The 14,540-nt window shown below is 36.9% G+C and overlaps 1 protein-coding gene across 1 annotated transcript in view; it reads left to right on the top strand.

The window, feature by feature from the left end:
• PIGK (phosphatidylinositol glycan anchor biosynthesis class K) overlaps positions 1–13,768 on the top strand; it is a 120,353-nt gene extending 106,585 nt beyond the window's left edge. Inside the window, exon 11 of the mRNA XM_027058836.2 lies at positions 11,367–13,768. Within this exon, the coding sequence (XP_026914637.1) occupies positions 11,367–11,483 (117 nt within the window). The 3' untranslated portion in view covers positions 11,484–13,768. The remainder of the gene's footprint in view (positions 1–11,366) is intronic.
• Positions 13,769–14,540: the final 772 nt, after the last annotated feature.

The following is a 14,540-nucleotide window of genomic DNA, read 5'->3' as shown; positions in this document are numbered from 1 at the left end:
GGTAATTGGCAGAATTCAGTTTCCCATGGTTGTAGGGCTGACTGAGGCCCTCACCTCCCAGAGAGGCTGCTTGCTTTCCCTGCCTGTGGCCCACTCTACAACTGGCTGTTTGACTATTCAAGAGCAACAGGAGAGCATCTCGGCTGCTTCTAATATTATCTATCTCTTTGACTTCTGTCTCTTGATGTATAGACTCTCTTTAAAAAAAAATTTTTTTTAATGTTTATTCATTTTTGAGAGACAGAGAGAGACAGAGTGCAAGCGGGGGAGGAGCAGAGAGAGAGGGAGACACAGAATCTGAAACAGTCTCCAGGCTCCGACCTGTCAGCACAGACCCTGACGTGGGGCTCAAACCCACACAGACTGCGAGATCATGACCTGAGCCGAAGTCGGCCGCTCAACTGACTGAGCCACCCAGGCGCCCCTGTACAGACTCTCTTTTAAAGGGCTCACCTAATTAGGTCAACCCCTCCCCCCTAAGATAATCTCCTTTTTTATTAACTGAGAGTCAACTGATTACGGACCCTAGTCATATCTTCAGAATCCCTTCATCTTTGCTATATAATGTAACCTAATCACAGAAGAGATATCCCATCAGATTTACAGCTCTGTCCACACTCAAGGAGAAGGGATTATACAGGGAGTGTATACCAGGGAGAGGGAATCTGGGGCTGTCTTAGAATTCTGCTCACCACAGTTCGATTTATACTATTAATATAATTTGAAGAGTACAAATTATATTTTCTAGACAGGATATAGATAGACTGGAAATACTAATAAACTACCACTGATTAAACAGTTGAAAACAAACAGCTATTTTCTAAAGTAAATTATAACTGTAGCCTCAGTATATTGTGTTTTTTTTTCTTTGAACTATAGTTTAACTGAGCTGATGGGCTCATTGTATTTTAAGAAAATTTTAAGAAAAGAGTGTCATCAAAACCTTGGAAATTTTCCATTTGCGTCCTAGTAAATATATACAATTTTGAAAATCCTCGGTTTCCTCTTTTTACATAATTTTAGCTCTTAGATCTTTGCTCTGTTAACTATTTTGCAGTTCTACAGTAATGTTCTCCTAGCAACATGAAAGGGGAGACCAAATATTGTGCACAGTTGGCAGTGCAGTGTTGCTTAGCTACCTATCTTTTTAATTTGAAATATTAGGCATTTCAATAATAGGTAGCCTTTAAGCTCTTAAGTGTTTGCTCATGACACATTGCAGTGTTTTATGTGTGCTTTTCACCTTTGTATTATAGCTGTTATTATGAAAGGTTAAAAAAAATGGGAGTGTATTTAATAGTAGTCACTAGAGTACTTTAACTACATAAAATCAGTCATTTTATGAGAAGTTCTAATACGGACACAAATGAAATTATAAGCTATACTTTAATATGAACTTACCTCAGTGCAGCTGTACTACAAAATGCAATAATTATACCAATCTGTCATTTGATTGCAAGGAAAATCAGTGCAGAATGTCTAAAATATTGCCTATAGTTGTTTTAAAAATAGCAATCTTGTTATACTCCAGGAGTACTATTAAATACATACTGAGAAAGCACTTTATTATATTATGTTGCTGTCATGCCATTCCTGTTACTTTTTCTTAAAGTAGGATATCAAGTACTAAACAGTATTCCTGCAGCACATCTCCTAATTTGGAAAAGATGAATATATTAAGATTCTTCTACATGGATTCTTTAAAAAAACTTTTTTTTAACATTTATTTACTTTTGAGAGACAGAGTGCAAGTGGGGGAAGGGCAGAGAAGAGGGAGACACTGAATCTGAAACAGCTCCAGGCCCTGAGCTGTCAGCCCAGAGCCCAAACACTGAGGGTGGAGGAGGGTGGAGGAGGGTGGGGGAGGGGGGTTTGGGGGGGTGAACCCACGAACTGTGAGATCATGACCTGAGCTGAAGTCAGATGTCCAACCAACTGAGCCACCCAGGCACCCCATCATTTCTGAGTTTCTTAATATAGATCCTAGCTTACAGTAGAACAGTTCCTATGAATGAAAAGATACAAACATTTTAAAGACCTCTAGACGTGTTAATTATTTTTCTAAAAGTTGACCATCCTTGCAGACATTTACTAGTTTAATTTTTAAAAGAGGAAGAAATAGTTAATATTTTTAATTTGTTTTTAAGATCAAGAAGATTGAATTTTTTCTATGTTAGTTAGCCATTTGTAATTATTTTGTGAAAATTTTTGTTTCCCTATTCCATTTATTGATAAATCTTTGTGTCTTATTGATTTGGGGGAGATCTTCATATTCTGAATTTATCCCCCTTTCTGTCATATTTTCTCATTTGTTCTCCTTTTGATTTTTACACTTTGCAAAATACAGATCTTTCAAAAAGTTCTTTTGAAGATATTTTCAACTTTTCTTTTTTATTTTCATTTATTTCCTTTAGATTTGAAAATCCCTTTACTGTGCAGATTTTCCTACATTTTATCTCTTTTTGCCCCATTCACCTGTGGGTGAGCACTGGCTCAAGTTCTTAGAAGCTTCTTGTCTCAAATCCCAGCTCACAACTGGGCATTCACAGAATGAATCTTTCTGGCTTTTGATGTTTGCTATACCCAAAGGATGTCCATTCTTTCAACAGCGGTTCCAATTGCCAGGGTCCTGGGGGGTCAACAGGAAACAAATAGATGTAAATCTCCACCCTTTGTAGAGTAGACATCACCTTCCTTCTCCCCTTCCCCAATGCCCGGCCTTTCTCATCACCATGATTTTCCCTCCACCAACCCAAATGTGACACGTTGTTCAAAGCCCAGCTTTTCCAAGAAGCTCTTTCTGAGTCTGCTGGCAGGCCCTTGGACTCCTGTGTTCAGCTCTCCACAATGAGTTCGTCTGTCACTGCTCTGCACTGGTACTGTTAACAGCTACCATTAGGATGTGTCCCTTAGGTGCCACTTTACAAAGGAAAGTAACAAAAATGTTTTTCTACAACTAATATTTTTACATCTAATTCTCAACCATGTGAAGTGTATTTTGGTTTCTAGTGTTGGGTTAGAAATAAAACTGATTTTTTTTCCAAATGTTAATCCAGAGCACCAGTAAGAATATCTTCTTGCCCACTGATTTATGATAGTTCTTTTAACATGTACTAACCTCTTGGCTACTGGGCTGATTGCCTGCTTTCTATCCTGTTTTATTGATCTTTCTATTTTGCATGAGAACAACATTATAAATTAGCTTTATTATACCCTTTTTGATATTCAGGACTGTTTACTTATCTTTATAGGGTAATTTGGATTGTTTACCTTACATCTCATGCTATGGCTGTTTCTGTTATTTTATGCTTTTTTATTGCTGTTGTGAATGAAATTTTTTTCTGCTCTGTTTTTTGACTTATTTTTGCTAGCATATTGAAAGGGTATTCTTTTTTATATTTATCTCAAATCTGAGCTCTTTATTCTTTGTAATTATGAGTTGAGTTTATAGAGTTAGTTGCTATCTAATCATAATATTTGCAAATGAAAATTTACTTCTCCTTACTAGAAATTATGTCTAGATTGGCTGGAAATTCCAGAGCAATATTAACTAATAATGTAAATAGTGGATATTCTTGTCACAGAAAACTAAAGTAATAGTTAAGGGAAAACACGGTCAACTTTATATTAGAAAATACTATAGTTAAAAATAAAACATCTTTAATTATCCTAGATTAGATTAATTGTATTGCAAATTTAGCATGAGTAAGGTGCATCAGAATCCTGGGAGATGTTCATTTCCCCCGCAGTGGGGCAACATCTGGGTAACACTCATTACTAACTTCAAAAGGAAAGGAACTAGACTTCAGATCTATGTTGCAGTTAAGAGGAGGAAGTTGGGTGAATTAGTCTGGGTTCCCCTACTTCATTTCCTGGAGAGCAGTTCCTGGCATGGTGGCAAATGGAGTCAGTTTCTTTCCATGAAGATCTTAAGAGAGACCTGGAACAGCATCACTACAGCTCCCTTAAATGTGGGAGAGTGTGCAAAGAACATTCATGAAATTTACCTGTAGAAGACCGATATTTTTCCTGGATAGCTTCATCAGAATCTGGCTCTAGATAATTTGTCTAGGTGTGACAAATGCTGATTGAAGCCCTTTTTGAAAGTTAGATGAGTTATGGGGGCTAGATGTCTCATTCCAGGAGGGTCAGAGGAGATCATCTTGACAGACCTCCCCCACCTAAGTAAAGTTCATGGTGGACAAGGGGTTGATTAGCTGCCCTTTATGCTGTTCTTATTTATACCATTGTTGCAGAAACCTGAAGCCACAAGTATGTAGATGGGAACTTTATTTTCTTATGATAATAAGGGATCAGGGTGTTTCCTTCCACATTATCACCTCAGTGGATGTATTCCATAGCTTTTGAGGCATAATAAACCATTCTAAAATTTAGTAGCTTAAAATATCAACCATTTACTTAGCTCGTAGTTCTGTAGGTTGACAGATTAGGCCAAATTTAGCTGGGCAGTTCTCGACTGTGTTCCCTTATGAATCTGTGGTCAGTCCTGGGTTGGTTAGGTGGTTCTGCTTCTAGGAATTGGCTGGTTGTTATCTGGGGGACCTGAGTTTTTCTCCACATGGTAGAAGCCTTGCTTCTTTTCCTCCAGAAGACTTGCCGTCATTTTTTCTCGTGGTAGCAGAGTTTTGAGAGCAGAAGCAAGCAAAGCCTCTTGAGGCTAACCTTGAAATTAGGACACTGTTACTTGTGTTGTGTTTCATTGGCCAAAAGATGTCACAAAGCCAGCCGATTCATGGAGAAAGGGTATAGATTCTACTTCATGGTGAGAGTTGATATAACACCACATATTGCAAACGGCATAGATTCAAGGGAAGTATGGAGAATTGGGCCATTTTTTTTTGCCATCAGTCTGCCACAGTTGGGTGAATGACTTAAAAATATGCTTTGGGCACTAATTTCCTTATCAATGTAGATTTTAATTTTGCTCCTATTTATTTATTTGGGGGAGAGAGAGAGAGAGAGAGAGAGAGAACACAAGTGAAGAAGGGACAGAGAGAGAGAGGGAAACACAGAATCTGAAGCAGGCTCCAGGCTCTGAGCTGTCAGTGCAGAGTCTGATGGAAGGGTCAAACTCATGAGCCATGAGATCATGACCTGAGCTGAAGTCGGATGTTTAACCCACTGAATCACCCAGCCGTCCTTAATATGGCTCCCTTTTGATCTCAGCCTGTTATCCTTGTATCTTGTATAATATTTCTCTTTACACCATTCTTTTATTTTCAGTATCTTGTGCATCTTCAAGTCCATGCCAAATAAAATTTTTCTAAAACTATCTTTTCATTCCTATTAAATCTTACTTAGAGATATGTTCTCTGTACCTTCAGGATGTTTCTTTCTCACGTGTGGGAGTATTTTTACTCATAGACTTCACTATGTTTTTTTCCTTTTTCTTAGAACGCTGTTGGTGTGTGCCAACAGAGTGTGTGGATGCCTCTCACTATCTACTTAGGTTTGAATGCCTTCTCAGATCTGCATCCGAAGACTTAAGTTGTTATACGTTTCTGTGACTAGCAGGCAAACATCAATGTAGTTTTGCTAAACTAAACCAGGATCATCTGCTAACATGCTACATATACCTGGTTTGGGGGCACTTTAAAAGGATGAATGCTAGGGGCGCCTGGGTGGCTCAGTCGGTTGAAAGTCCGACTTTGGCTCAGGTCATGATCTCGCGGTCCGTGAGTTCGAGCCCTGCATCGGGCTCTGTGCTGATCGCTCAGAGCCTGGAGCCTGTTTCAGATTCTGTGTCTCCCTCTCTCTCTGACCCTCCCCCATTCATGCTCTGTCTCTCTCTGTCTCAAAAATAAATAAACGTTAAAAAAATTTAAAATAAATAAAAGAATGAATTCTATGGAAAAACTGTATTAATATGTACTACTAAAAGGATTTTTCCTGTATTTTCCCTTCTCTGCAGAGCTTTTCATGTAGATATTGAAACTTCTTAGATGCAGTGAACTTCTGTCAGTGTCCCTCTACCTTCTGACACCCTCTTTACTGGCAATTGTATTTAAATGGTAAAGAGGTTTGCCTTGGGGTGGGGGAGGGTTGGGAATGAGTTTCGTTACTCTGGCTGCCTCATAAAGCCATCCTTCTACTGTATAAACATGATTTCTCTTCAATAGCAGGTAGAAAAAGGGAGAGAGCTAAAGCCTCTTTTCAGTTGACGAAATTACTGTGTTTCACCAAGCAGAGCAATCCTTTGCATTGTGGGTAGTAATCAAAAAACTGGGCCACTATTAATTTGTTTGTAGACCTGGTTTCTAAGACTTTCAAATAGTGGAATTATCTGAGGTTTCTCATTAGAGGTTAAATGAATTTTAGTAGGATGTGCTTTGTCTTTTTCTGTGTCTTAACATGTATTTTCCTGAGAATATGGAAAAGCTGCACTGGAGGATTCTACACAGATGCCATGTTAAGCTAAGAGTCCAAGTTGTATTTAATTAATAATTCATTTGCCATTTTTTATTAATCAAAATATGTAATGAGTATATAGTAAAAGGTATAGCAACTGCAAATAGCCATTTTGAAAGGCTGAGATTTGCTGCTTTGGTTAGCCTGTACAGTGTTATAATGTGAATACAGAATTTCCATTATAATTTTGGAGTGATTACATATATTTCTTAGTCCTCCACTATTATCTTCAAAGCTCTAGCACTTTGCGATTCTCTCTGGTCCTGTCCTGGGCATCAGTGGTCTAAATATGGGACACATCTATTATCCCAAAATGAAAATTAAGAACCAGGAAGCAATGCCTCCAGAATTCTCTGAGCCAGTCTTTGGAATAACAGATCAAAATAGCTGCCTGGACCAATCTTGGGGGAAATCATGGTGACTTCCAAAGAAGCTGTAGTTGTCTACTCTCTGGCACTTGTTTCTGATTAAGTTTAAGATTTAATGGTACAACTGTGACCTCAGGGAATCTATCTCATTGGAAAGTAACTAAAGTTTCTACAGCTGCAAAACTAAGATTGCTATTAACTACTTGATTATTATTTTAATAATTTCTAATCATAGAGCTTACATAGTATTCACTTTTTTTTTTTTTATTAAGCATGAGTTGGTTTAAATACCACCTGAAAGTTACAGTACTTTTGAACTCTTGAAAGTTCATACCTCTGAACTCTTTCAGCACTGAAATTCATTAAATTGGTTTATGGAACAATCATCTGTATTATAGCCTGTTTTTCTATAGTTAAGAGTTCAATGCCAGATTTTGACAATATTTATTTAAATTTTTAAAAGTATTAACCTGGGGGCACCTGGATGGCTTAGTCAGTAGAGTATCTGACTCTTGATCCCCGGGTTGTGAGTTCAAGCCCCACATTGGGTATGGAGCCTACTTAAAACAAACAAAACTCTGTGTGTGTGTGTGTGTGTGTGTGTGTGTGTGTGTGTGTGTGTGTGTAAATACCATATAGGGTGCCTGGTGGCTCAGTCAGTTAAGCATCTGACTCTTGGTTTCAGTTTAGGTCATGATCTCATGGTTCATGAGTTTGAGCCCCTCATCAGGCTTCATGCTGACAGTGCAGAGCCTGCTTGGGATTCTCTGCCTCCCTCTCTCTCTGCCCCTCCCCTGCTCGTGCTGTCTCTTTCTAAAATCTCAAAAATAAGTAAACTTTAAAAAAATTTAAAAATATAAATACCGTATAAATCAGAGACTCCTAGTTATCAGGAAAAATGTGAATCTTATCTCCCCAACTAGGTCAGTGCTCTTCAACGGAATTTCCAGGGAACATTTGCAAACTGTTTAATAAAGATGTACTTCCACTAATAACTAATAATGATAATCTTGTCCCAATTTACAGAAAAATAATTTTTGGTTTAGTGTTTTCAACCCTTGAGGTGTGGATTACCAATTATTTGTTGTTGTTTTTTTTTTTAATTTTTTTTTAACGTTTATTTATTTTGGGGACAGAGAGAGACAGAGCATGAATGGGGGAGGGTCAGAGAGAGAGGGAGACACAGAATCAGAAGCAGGCTCCAGGCTCTGAGCCATCAGCCCAGAGCCCGACGCGGGGCTCGAACTCACAGTCTGTGAGATCGTGACCTGAGCTGAAGTCGGACGCTTAACCAACTGAGCCACCCAGGTGCCCCTACCAATTATTTGACTAATAGAAAATAAACATGACAAAAACCAAGCATAGTCAATCATGTTTAGTTCAGTCATTTGTTTTTCATTGTCACATGCTTGTGATATTTGTATTACCTATCTTTAATATAGCTATGCTTTATACTAATCTAGATTTTCTACTGGAATTAAATTAAGACTTTTCATAGTGTTTCACAAAGAACACCATGACTTCCAAAAGCTCTGCCATCTGAAATGGTTTGAGAACCAATGGACTTAACCATCTTGTAAGATACTAGAGGGAAAGAACTTCTGTCTTCATCATCATCTCACATATGATCAGAACCGTTGCAGAGTTTTGAGTAGAAAGTAACATGAGGAAAAATTGGATTGTAATATTTTTGTGTTTGGGAAGTTTTCTGGAAGGAGTGTGGGTTGCAAGTAGGAGTAGACGTAGAGTGAATGTAGCATATAACCACTGTAAACAATATTGTCAGTTGTGTTTATATTAGGCGTTGATTAAAACCCTAGCATTATCATCCAGATGAAAATATTACGGTGAATTTCTCCTATTAGTTTAACAAGTTAATTTTGAATTGAAATTTGTACAAACTAAAATAACAAAAATTAGATTGATTCAAACAGCGTTCCTCATAACAAACACAAAAGAAAGTTACCTTAAAAGTACTTTGAGTTTCATATCACTTTTCTAGGTAGGAACGAGTAGTTATGGAGTAAATGTTCAGAAAACACATCATTGCAGTAATTGTGCATTCATTCATTCCTAGGAGGTCCGTGTTACCATGTCCATTTTGTAGATTCAGAAATTCAGAGTGGAGAAGTGGCTTGAAAGGCAACGTAGGCTTTAAGTGTTAAAAGTAAACTTTGAATCCAAAGCAGTTAATTCTAAATCCCATGCTCTTTGAACCACACCACACCGAGCCCTCATTTTTAAATTATTTAATTTTTTAAATTACAAAAGTAATGTGTGCCTAAAACAAACAATACTTACATGCATGCATGTGAGGCTTACACATATATGTATATATATATATATATATATATATATATATATATATATACACACATATTATACAAATATATATTTGTATTTTAGGAAGATGTGTCTAGCAGCAATAGATAGATGGAAAAGAGGTGGACATCTTGGAGGAAGAGAAACTGTTAGGACACCATTTCAATGATCCTGACAAGAAATGATAGGAGCTAGAACTAAGGTAGTGGCAGTGGTAATAGAAGACTTATAAAGGACAAATATGATGGGGATAAAACCTATAAGAATTAGTAACTCATGGAAATGGGAAGGTCTGCGAGATAGGGGAGCTAGGGAGGACTTTTAGCTTTATCACTTGGGCAACATGGTGATGCCCTTCATGTGGATGGAGAGGTGGAAAACAGGGAAGGAAGAACAGAGCTGGGTGAAGGACTCAGGAATGAATTTGCTCTTAGCTATGGTAAAAGTTTGTGATCCTTGAGAATATCCAACTAAAGATATCTGTTAATTGTACATGAACATAGTGTTTAGCATAGAGTTCTATGTTAGTGATATCAATTTGTGAATCATAAGCCTGCTGGCAGAGGTCAAAACCATGGTACAGGTGTCACCCAGGGAGATTATATAAAGGGAGAGAATAAATGGCTAAAGGCAGACCTCTAGAGAACACTAGAATTTAAGGAGCAAAGAAGACTGAAAAGGAATGGTTAGAGAAGTAGAATAAAAACCTGGTGAGAGTGTCCTTGAAGCTAAGGGAAGAGAACTTCAGAAGAGAAGGAAGAAGTTTCAGAAAGATCACCTAATTGAAAACCAGGCATTTCCATAGGTAACTTCTCCATTTATAAAATTAAACGAAAAATAAAATTTCATTGTATCAAAATATTCTTTTGAATTCTTTAATGGGTTTATAATGTATACATTAGGCAACTATCAGGTATTTTAGGGCATAGATAATAAACATAAGTTACTATAGAATGTGGCAGCATATTACTGGCATGACCTTTACTGGTTAATTCTGCTTGATTTGACTTGTTTTATTTTTGAGTTTGCCTGCCTGCCTTCCTTCCTTCCTTCCTTCCTTCCTTCCTTCCCTGCCTCCCTCCTTTCTTTTTGTAACATGTTGAGTTTAGGATTGAGTGAAGAGCATTAGGAGTCTTGGTTATGTATGGGAAACCAAACTGTGAGATGCAGATACCTCTAAGAGATTTCTGAGCCTTCCTTGGCTAGTTTACATGGTGACTAGAACAAATTAAAATTTCAGACTACAATTTCTCTTCACTCTATTCTACTATAAAATATGACCCTCATGTCATATGATTCTCATATCATGACTATCATTACAATATTGGCTAGTAGTTCAGGAAGTAAAACTCATAAAAAGGTCATAGTCACAGACCTTCAATTTCAGGAACATAATGTAGCTGTTGAAATGACAACTAAATGGGGAAGACTGGTCTCCCCTTTCTTGCTGGACAAAGAAATATACAAGACACTTGGTTGGGTGTTGAGAGGTGGGGGAATTGGCAAGGAGCTATAAAATGGACTAAGCCAGATTTTGCCCCCTGGAAGTTTGCAAGGAGATAAGTGATAAAGATAATTATATTACTAAATAGAAGTAAGTGTAGAAAGAACTATAGATTCAAAGAAAAGAATATATCAGGTGGGAAAATCTGGAGGAGTTGGCATTTCAGTTAGTCAGTTTCAAACAGGCAGAATGAGGTAAAGAGCATTCTGTCTCAAGGGCATAATCTAACTAAAGGTATTAGACCCCAGATAAGTATTTGTTGAATATCAGAACAAATGGAATTGAGTGGCATTTGTTTTCCACTGATTTAATCAGTATAATATATATACGTTTTCTACATGCCAGGCATTATGGCAGGTAGGTGCTAGGAATATGAGCAACATGACCCTCATAGAGCTATCATCTAATAGGAGAAACAGATAAAACCAACAAACTAATGGATATATAAATTTGAAATGAGAAGGACTGTTAGGCCACCAAATAGCTTGGGTGAAGAGAGATGGCTGGGTAGGGTGGCCAGTGAAGTCTCTTTGAAGGCACAAAATGTCATTTGAAACTGATCTTTGTAAGAACCACTTTGAAATATTTACCCAGTTAGAATTCTTTATCACTGTTGCTATCCTAATACATTTAATTTGGCTAAATTACTCCCTCTTAAAACACAACCTATGAAATTTCTGTTTTCCACCAGTATTTGCTTTATACATCGTTGTTAAATTTACCCTGTCATCTTTGTTTTGCAGAAACCAAAGCTGAAAGATTGGCATCCTCCTGGGGGTTTTATTCTGGGATTGTGGGCACTCATTATAATGGTTTTCTTCAAAACTTATGGAATCAAGCATATGAAGTTCATTTTCTAGATGTGATGTATGAAGAAGACTGCATGAAGACTACCACCGTGGATAAGATTTTATGCCATTATATTTTTAAAAAATACATTGTTCTTGTGTGAATTGGGTAAAAAGTATAGGGAAACTAAAGTTGAATGAACTACTGATTTGATAACTTAGAGAAAAATAATTGTTAATGCAACTTCTAAATATACTTTTTTTGTTGTGCATGTTATTAAAAAGATGGGACAGAGAGACCTGAGTATACTTAACAGCTGCTTTTGCAAATAAAAATGTCCCCTAATCTTACTCCCTTTCCACTTGGAAAAGAAAAAAAAATGTGAAGACATAACATTCTCATTAGCAGATGTAAGCTTCTGTCAGTATTTTTGTGTTGTTCTCCTAGTCTTTTTTTTCTATATACATATTTTTTTCCCAATTAGAGATCATATAGAATATATCATTCTGTAACTTTACTCTTCATTTTACAATTTGTTATCAACCCTTAAAAGTTCTTCAGAACACATTGTGAATGGTTGCACAGTATCCATTCTATGAATGTACAGTAAGATTTTTAATGTTCTTCTGTTCTTGGACCACTTACTTTGTTCCCAAAATCTTCCTTTGGTTCATTCTTTACCACGTTAATATTTTACTCTCAGCATTCATGGAATTCTGAAGCTTTAACTATAAGTCAATATAAAAACATTAGTTCCTTCATTTATGGTACTGATAGTTTGGGGGACCTTATTTGCTGTCAGTTTATCTGGAAAATTTAAGACCTTTGAGAATTTCATATTACTGACTGCTCAAAAGAAACAAACCCCATCATTTCTCATTTCTAACCATTCTGTGATACTCTACAATTGATTACCTCCCCTCCAGTTTCCATATTGAAAGAGACATTGTTTCAGTTCTGTTTAAGGGAAACCTTGCCCACTGGCTCTTTCTATACTTTTTCTGAGATGATCCCATAGAGTGGATGGACGGTATGAAAAATTCACACTTCCTTCCCTGCCTTCATGTCTGACTGATGCATCATAAAAGGCAGAGAAGACCCCTTTTCTGATCTCTGTGAAGATGCAAGAGCTCATATCTTCATCACTGATTTTTTAGCTTACAAGTCATCTTCCTGTCTGTCTCATAACTGGAAATAGTTTTGAGATTGTGTTTTGCCATCAGCCGCAGATACTATTTTTTTGCATATGGGGGGTAAAAACCATGAAAGTTAAGTATTCGTGTTCCACAGGATACCTTCTTGTATTTCATCTCTTTTACCCAGATCTTTATCTTTATTAATTGCAAAGATCTTGTTTATAATTATAGGTAACATTAAAAAGAACTCTTTCCCCACAGTGAAACCTCCTAAAATTAATATTCCTTAGGATTTGCTTTCCTTTTAACACTTAAAATATTACACTTTAGTTACATGCAAAATGGTCATACTTTTCACAGGCAAAGGATACACTGTTACCTCTCAGGTTAGAACAAATTATATTAAGGTTTTTTGCTTAGTAATGAGGCATTTGCTTTGCTCTGAACCTTCATTTTAATTCATCTTTTTATTGGTGTACTAGGTAAATGAAGAGGGAGAACTTGTATCTGAATAAATGGAGAGGTATCCTTTTGTCCATAGGGAGGGGGAAAAACAAACTTACACTAGACTAGCCAGATCACAGTAGCAGAGAGAGAGAAAAGGTTGACCATGGCACCCTGCAAACACTTACGCAAGGTCTTGAACACTTGGTGGGACCAAGCTGCTTCGCGTCAAAAGGAAATATGACTGATCTTGAGTCAAAGTAATTGAGTTTGAATATAATGAAACCTACCCCAATGGTACAGACCGCTGGGAAGTAACAGCCTTCCTCTTTAGAGGCAGTAGAAGGTGCCCTTCTTAGTTAAAACCAAACTGCAAAATGTAATACTGGATATAATATACAGGATTAATTTTGCCCAGGCAGAGTTTCTAAGGGCAGTTATTTCTTTCTGTTTCATTATTGAATGTTCAGAATACAGTTAAAGCAGAAAGCTTAAACTGTTAAATGTTTAGCTCGTAACCATAATCTTTTTACATAAAGTATATTCTGCTTTCAATAATAAGTAAATCCTCTGCATGTGGTAAGTGGGTAATATCGTAAGTGCAATTAAATAGTCCAGACTTTAAATTATACCATAAAAGCACATCCTTAAATATATTCTGCTGGAGTCACAAAGAGCTGAACAACCGAAAGGAGTTTTCTTTTTGTCTTTCTCACAGTGTTGTTGTGAGAATCAGATGAGATAATGTTATGACTAAACACTTCTGAAACTGTAAATATGTGGCGGTACTGTTTTCTTTATTTGTGCTCAGAAGATGCCAGCAGGGAAGTTAATGATGCCACCGTCCCTCTTTCTGTTGAACTTATTTACCTGTCTAAGCTACTTAATGTGATCTTGTTCTCTTTTGTATTTTTTTTTTCCCCTGTCCCTGGTGTCTTCAGGGAGAAAAGGAAATGTAGGTAAATGGGTCCCAGCAGACATGGCCTGACCTTTTAGGGGAGGGACAGGATATGATGATGCCATTCTGCAAAGGCAGCCTGCGTGAGAAAAAGAAACCAAATGATGTGGATTTTAAAATTATGAAAGACATTCATTTGCAGTTTATGAAAGGGAAATGTAGTTTGGATGCAAAGCTGATTAAATTGGATCAAGAAAAATTGGAATTAAATACATAAAATAATGCATGCATTTATGGTTTCAATTTTTATATATCCTCAGCTAGTTGGAAATGATGATTCCCACAACAAGCATAACTCAGCTTGTTTCTGCTTACTGAGTACTTTCTCCTATGGTATATGTTGATAACATTTCTTCCATTATGTATGTTGCATAGCAGAGTTACAGTTACTGTGGGAATCATAATTTGAAATTTTGACTCGTGTGTTTCTGGAATCTTTACAACAAATGTTGCATTAACATAGAACTTTTTCCATTGATTTTACCAAAATTAAATCCATCTGTAGCAGATTCTCTTTTAACTTGTGAAAGAAATATTTTATAAACCTACCACAAGGTATGGCTATAAAATAATGAGATCAGCATCCATTT

This window comes from Acinonyx jubatus, chromosome C1 (genome assembly GCF_027475565.1).
Source record: "Acinonyx jubatus isolate Ajub_Pintada_27869175 chromosome C1, VMU_Ajub_asm_v1.0, whole genome shotgun sequence".
NCBI classification, from domain to species: Eukaryota; Metazoa; Chordata; class Mammalia; order Carnivora; family Felidae; genus Acinonyx; species Acinonyx jubatus.
Note: the sequence above shows the minus strand (reverse complement) of the source record. Positions and strands in the feature narration are given on the sequence as shown.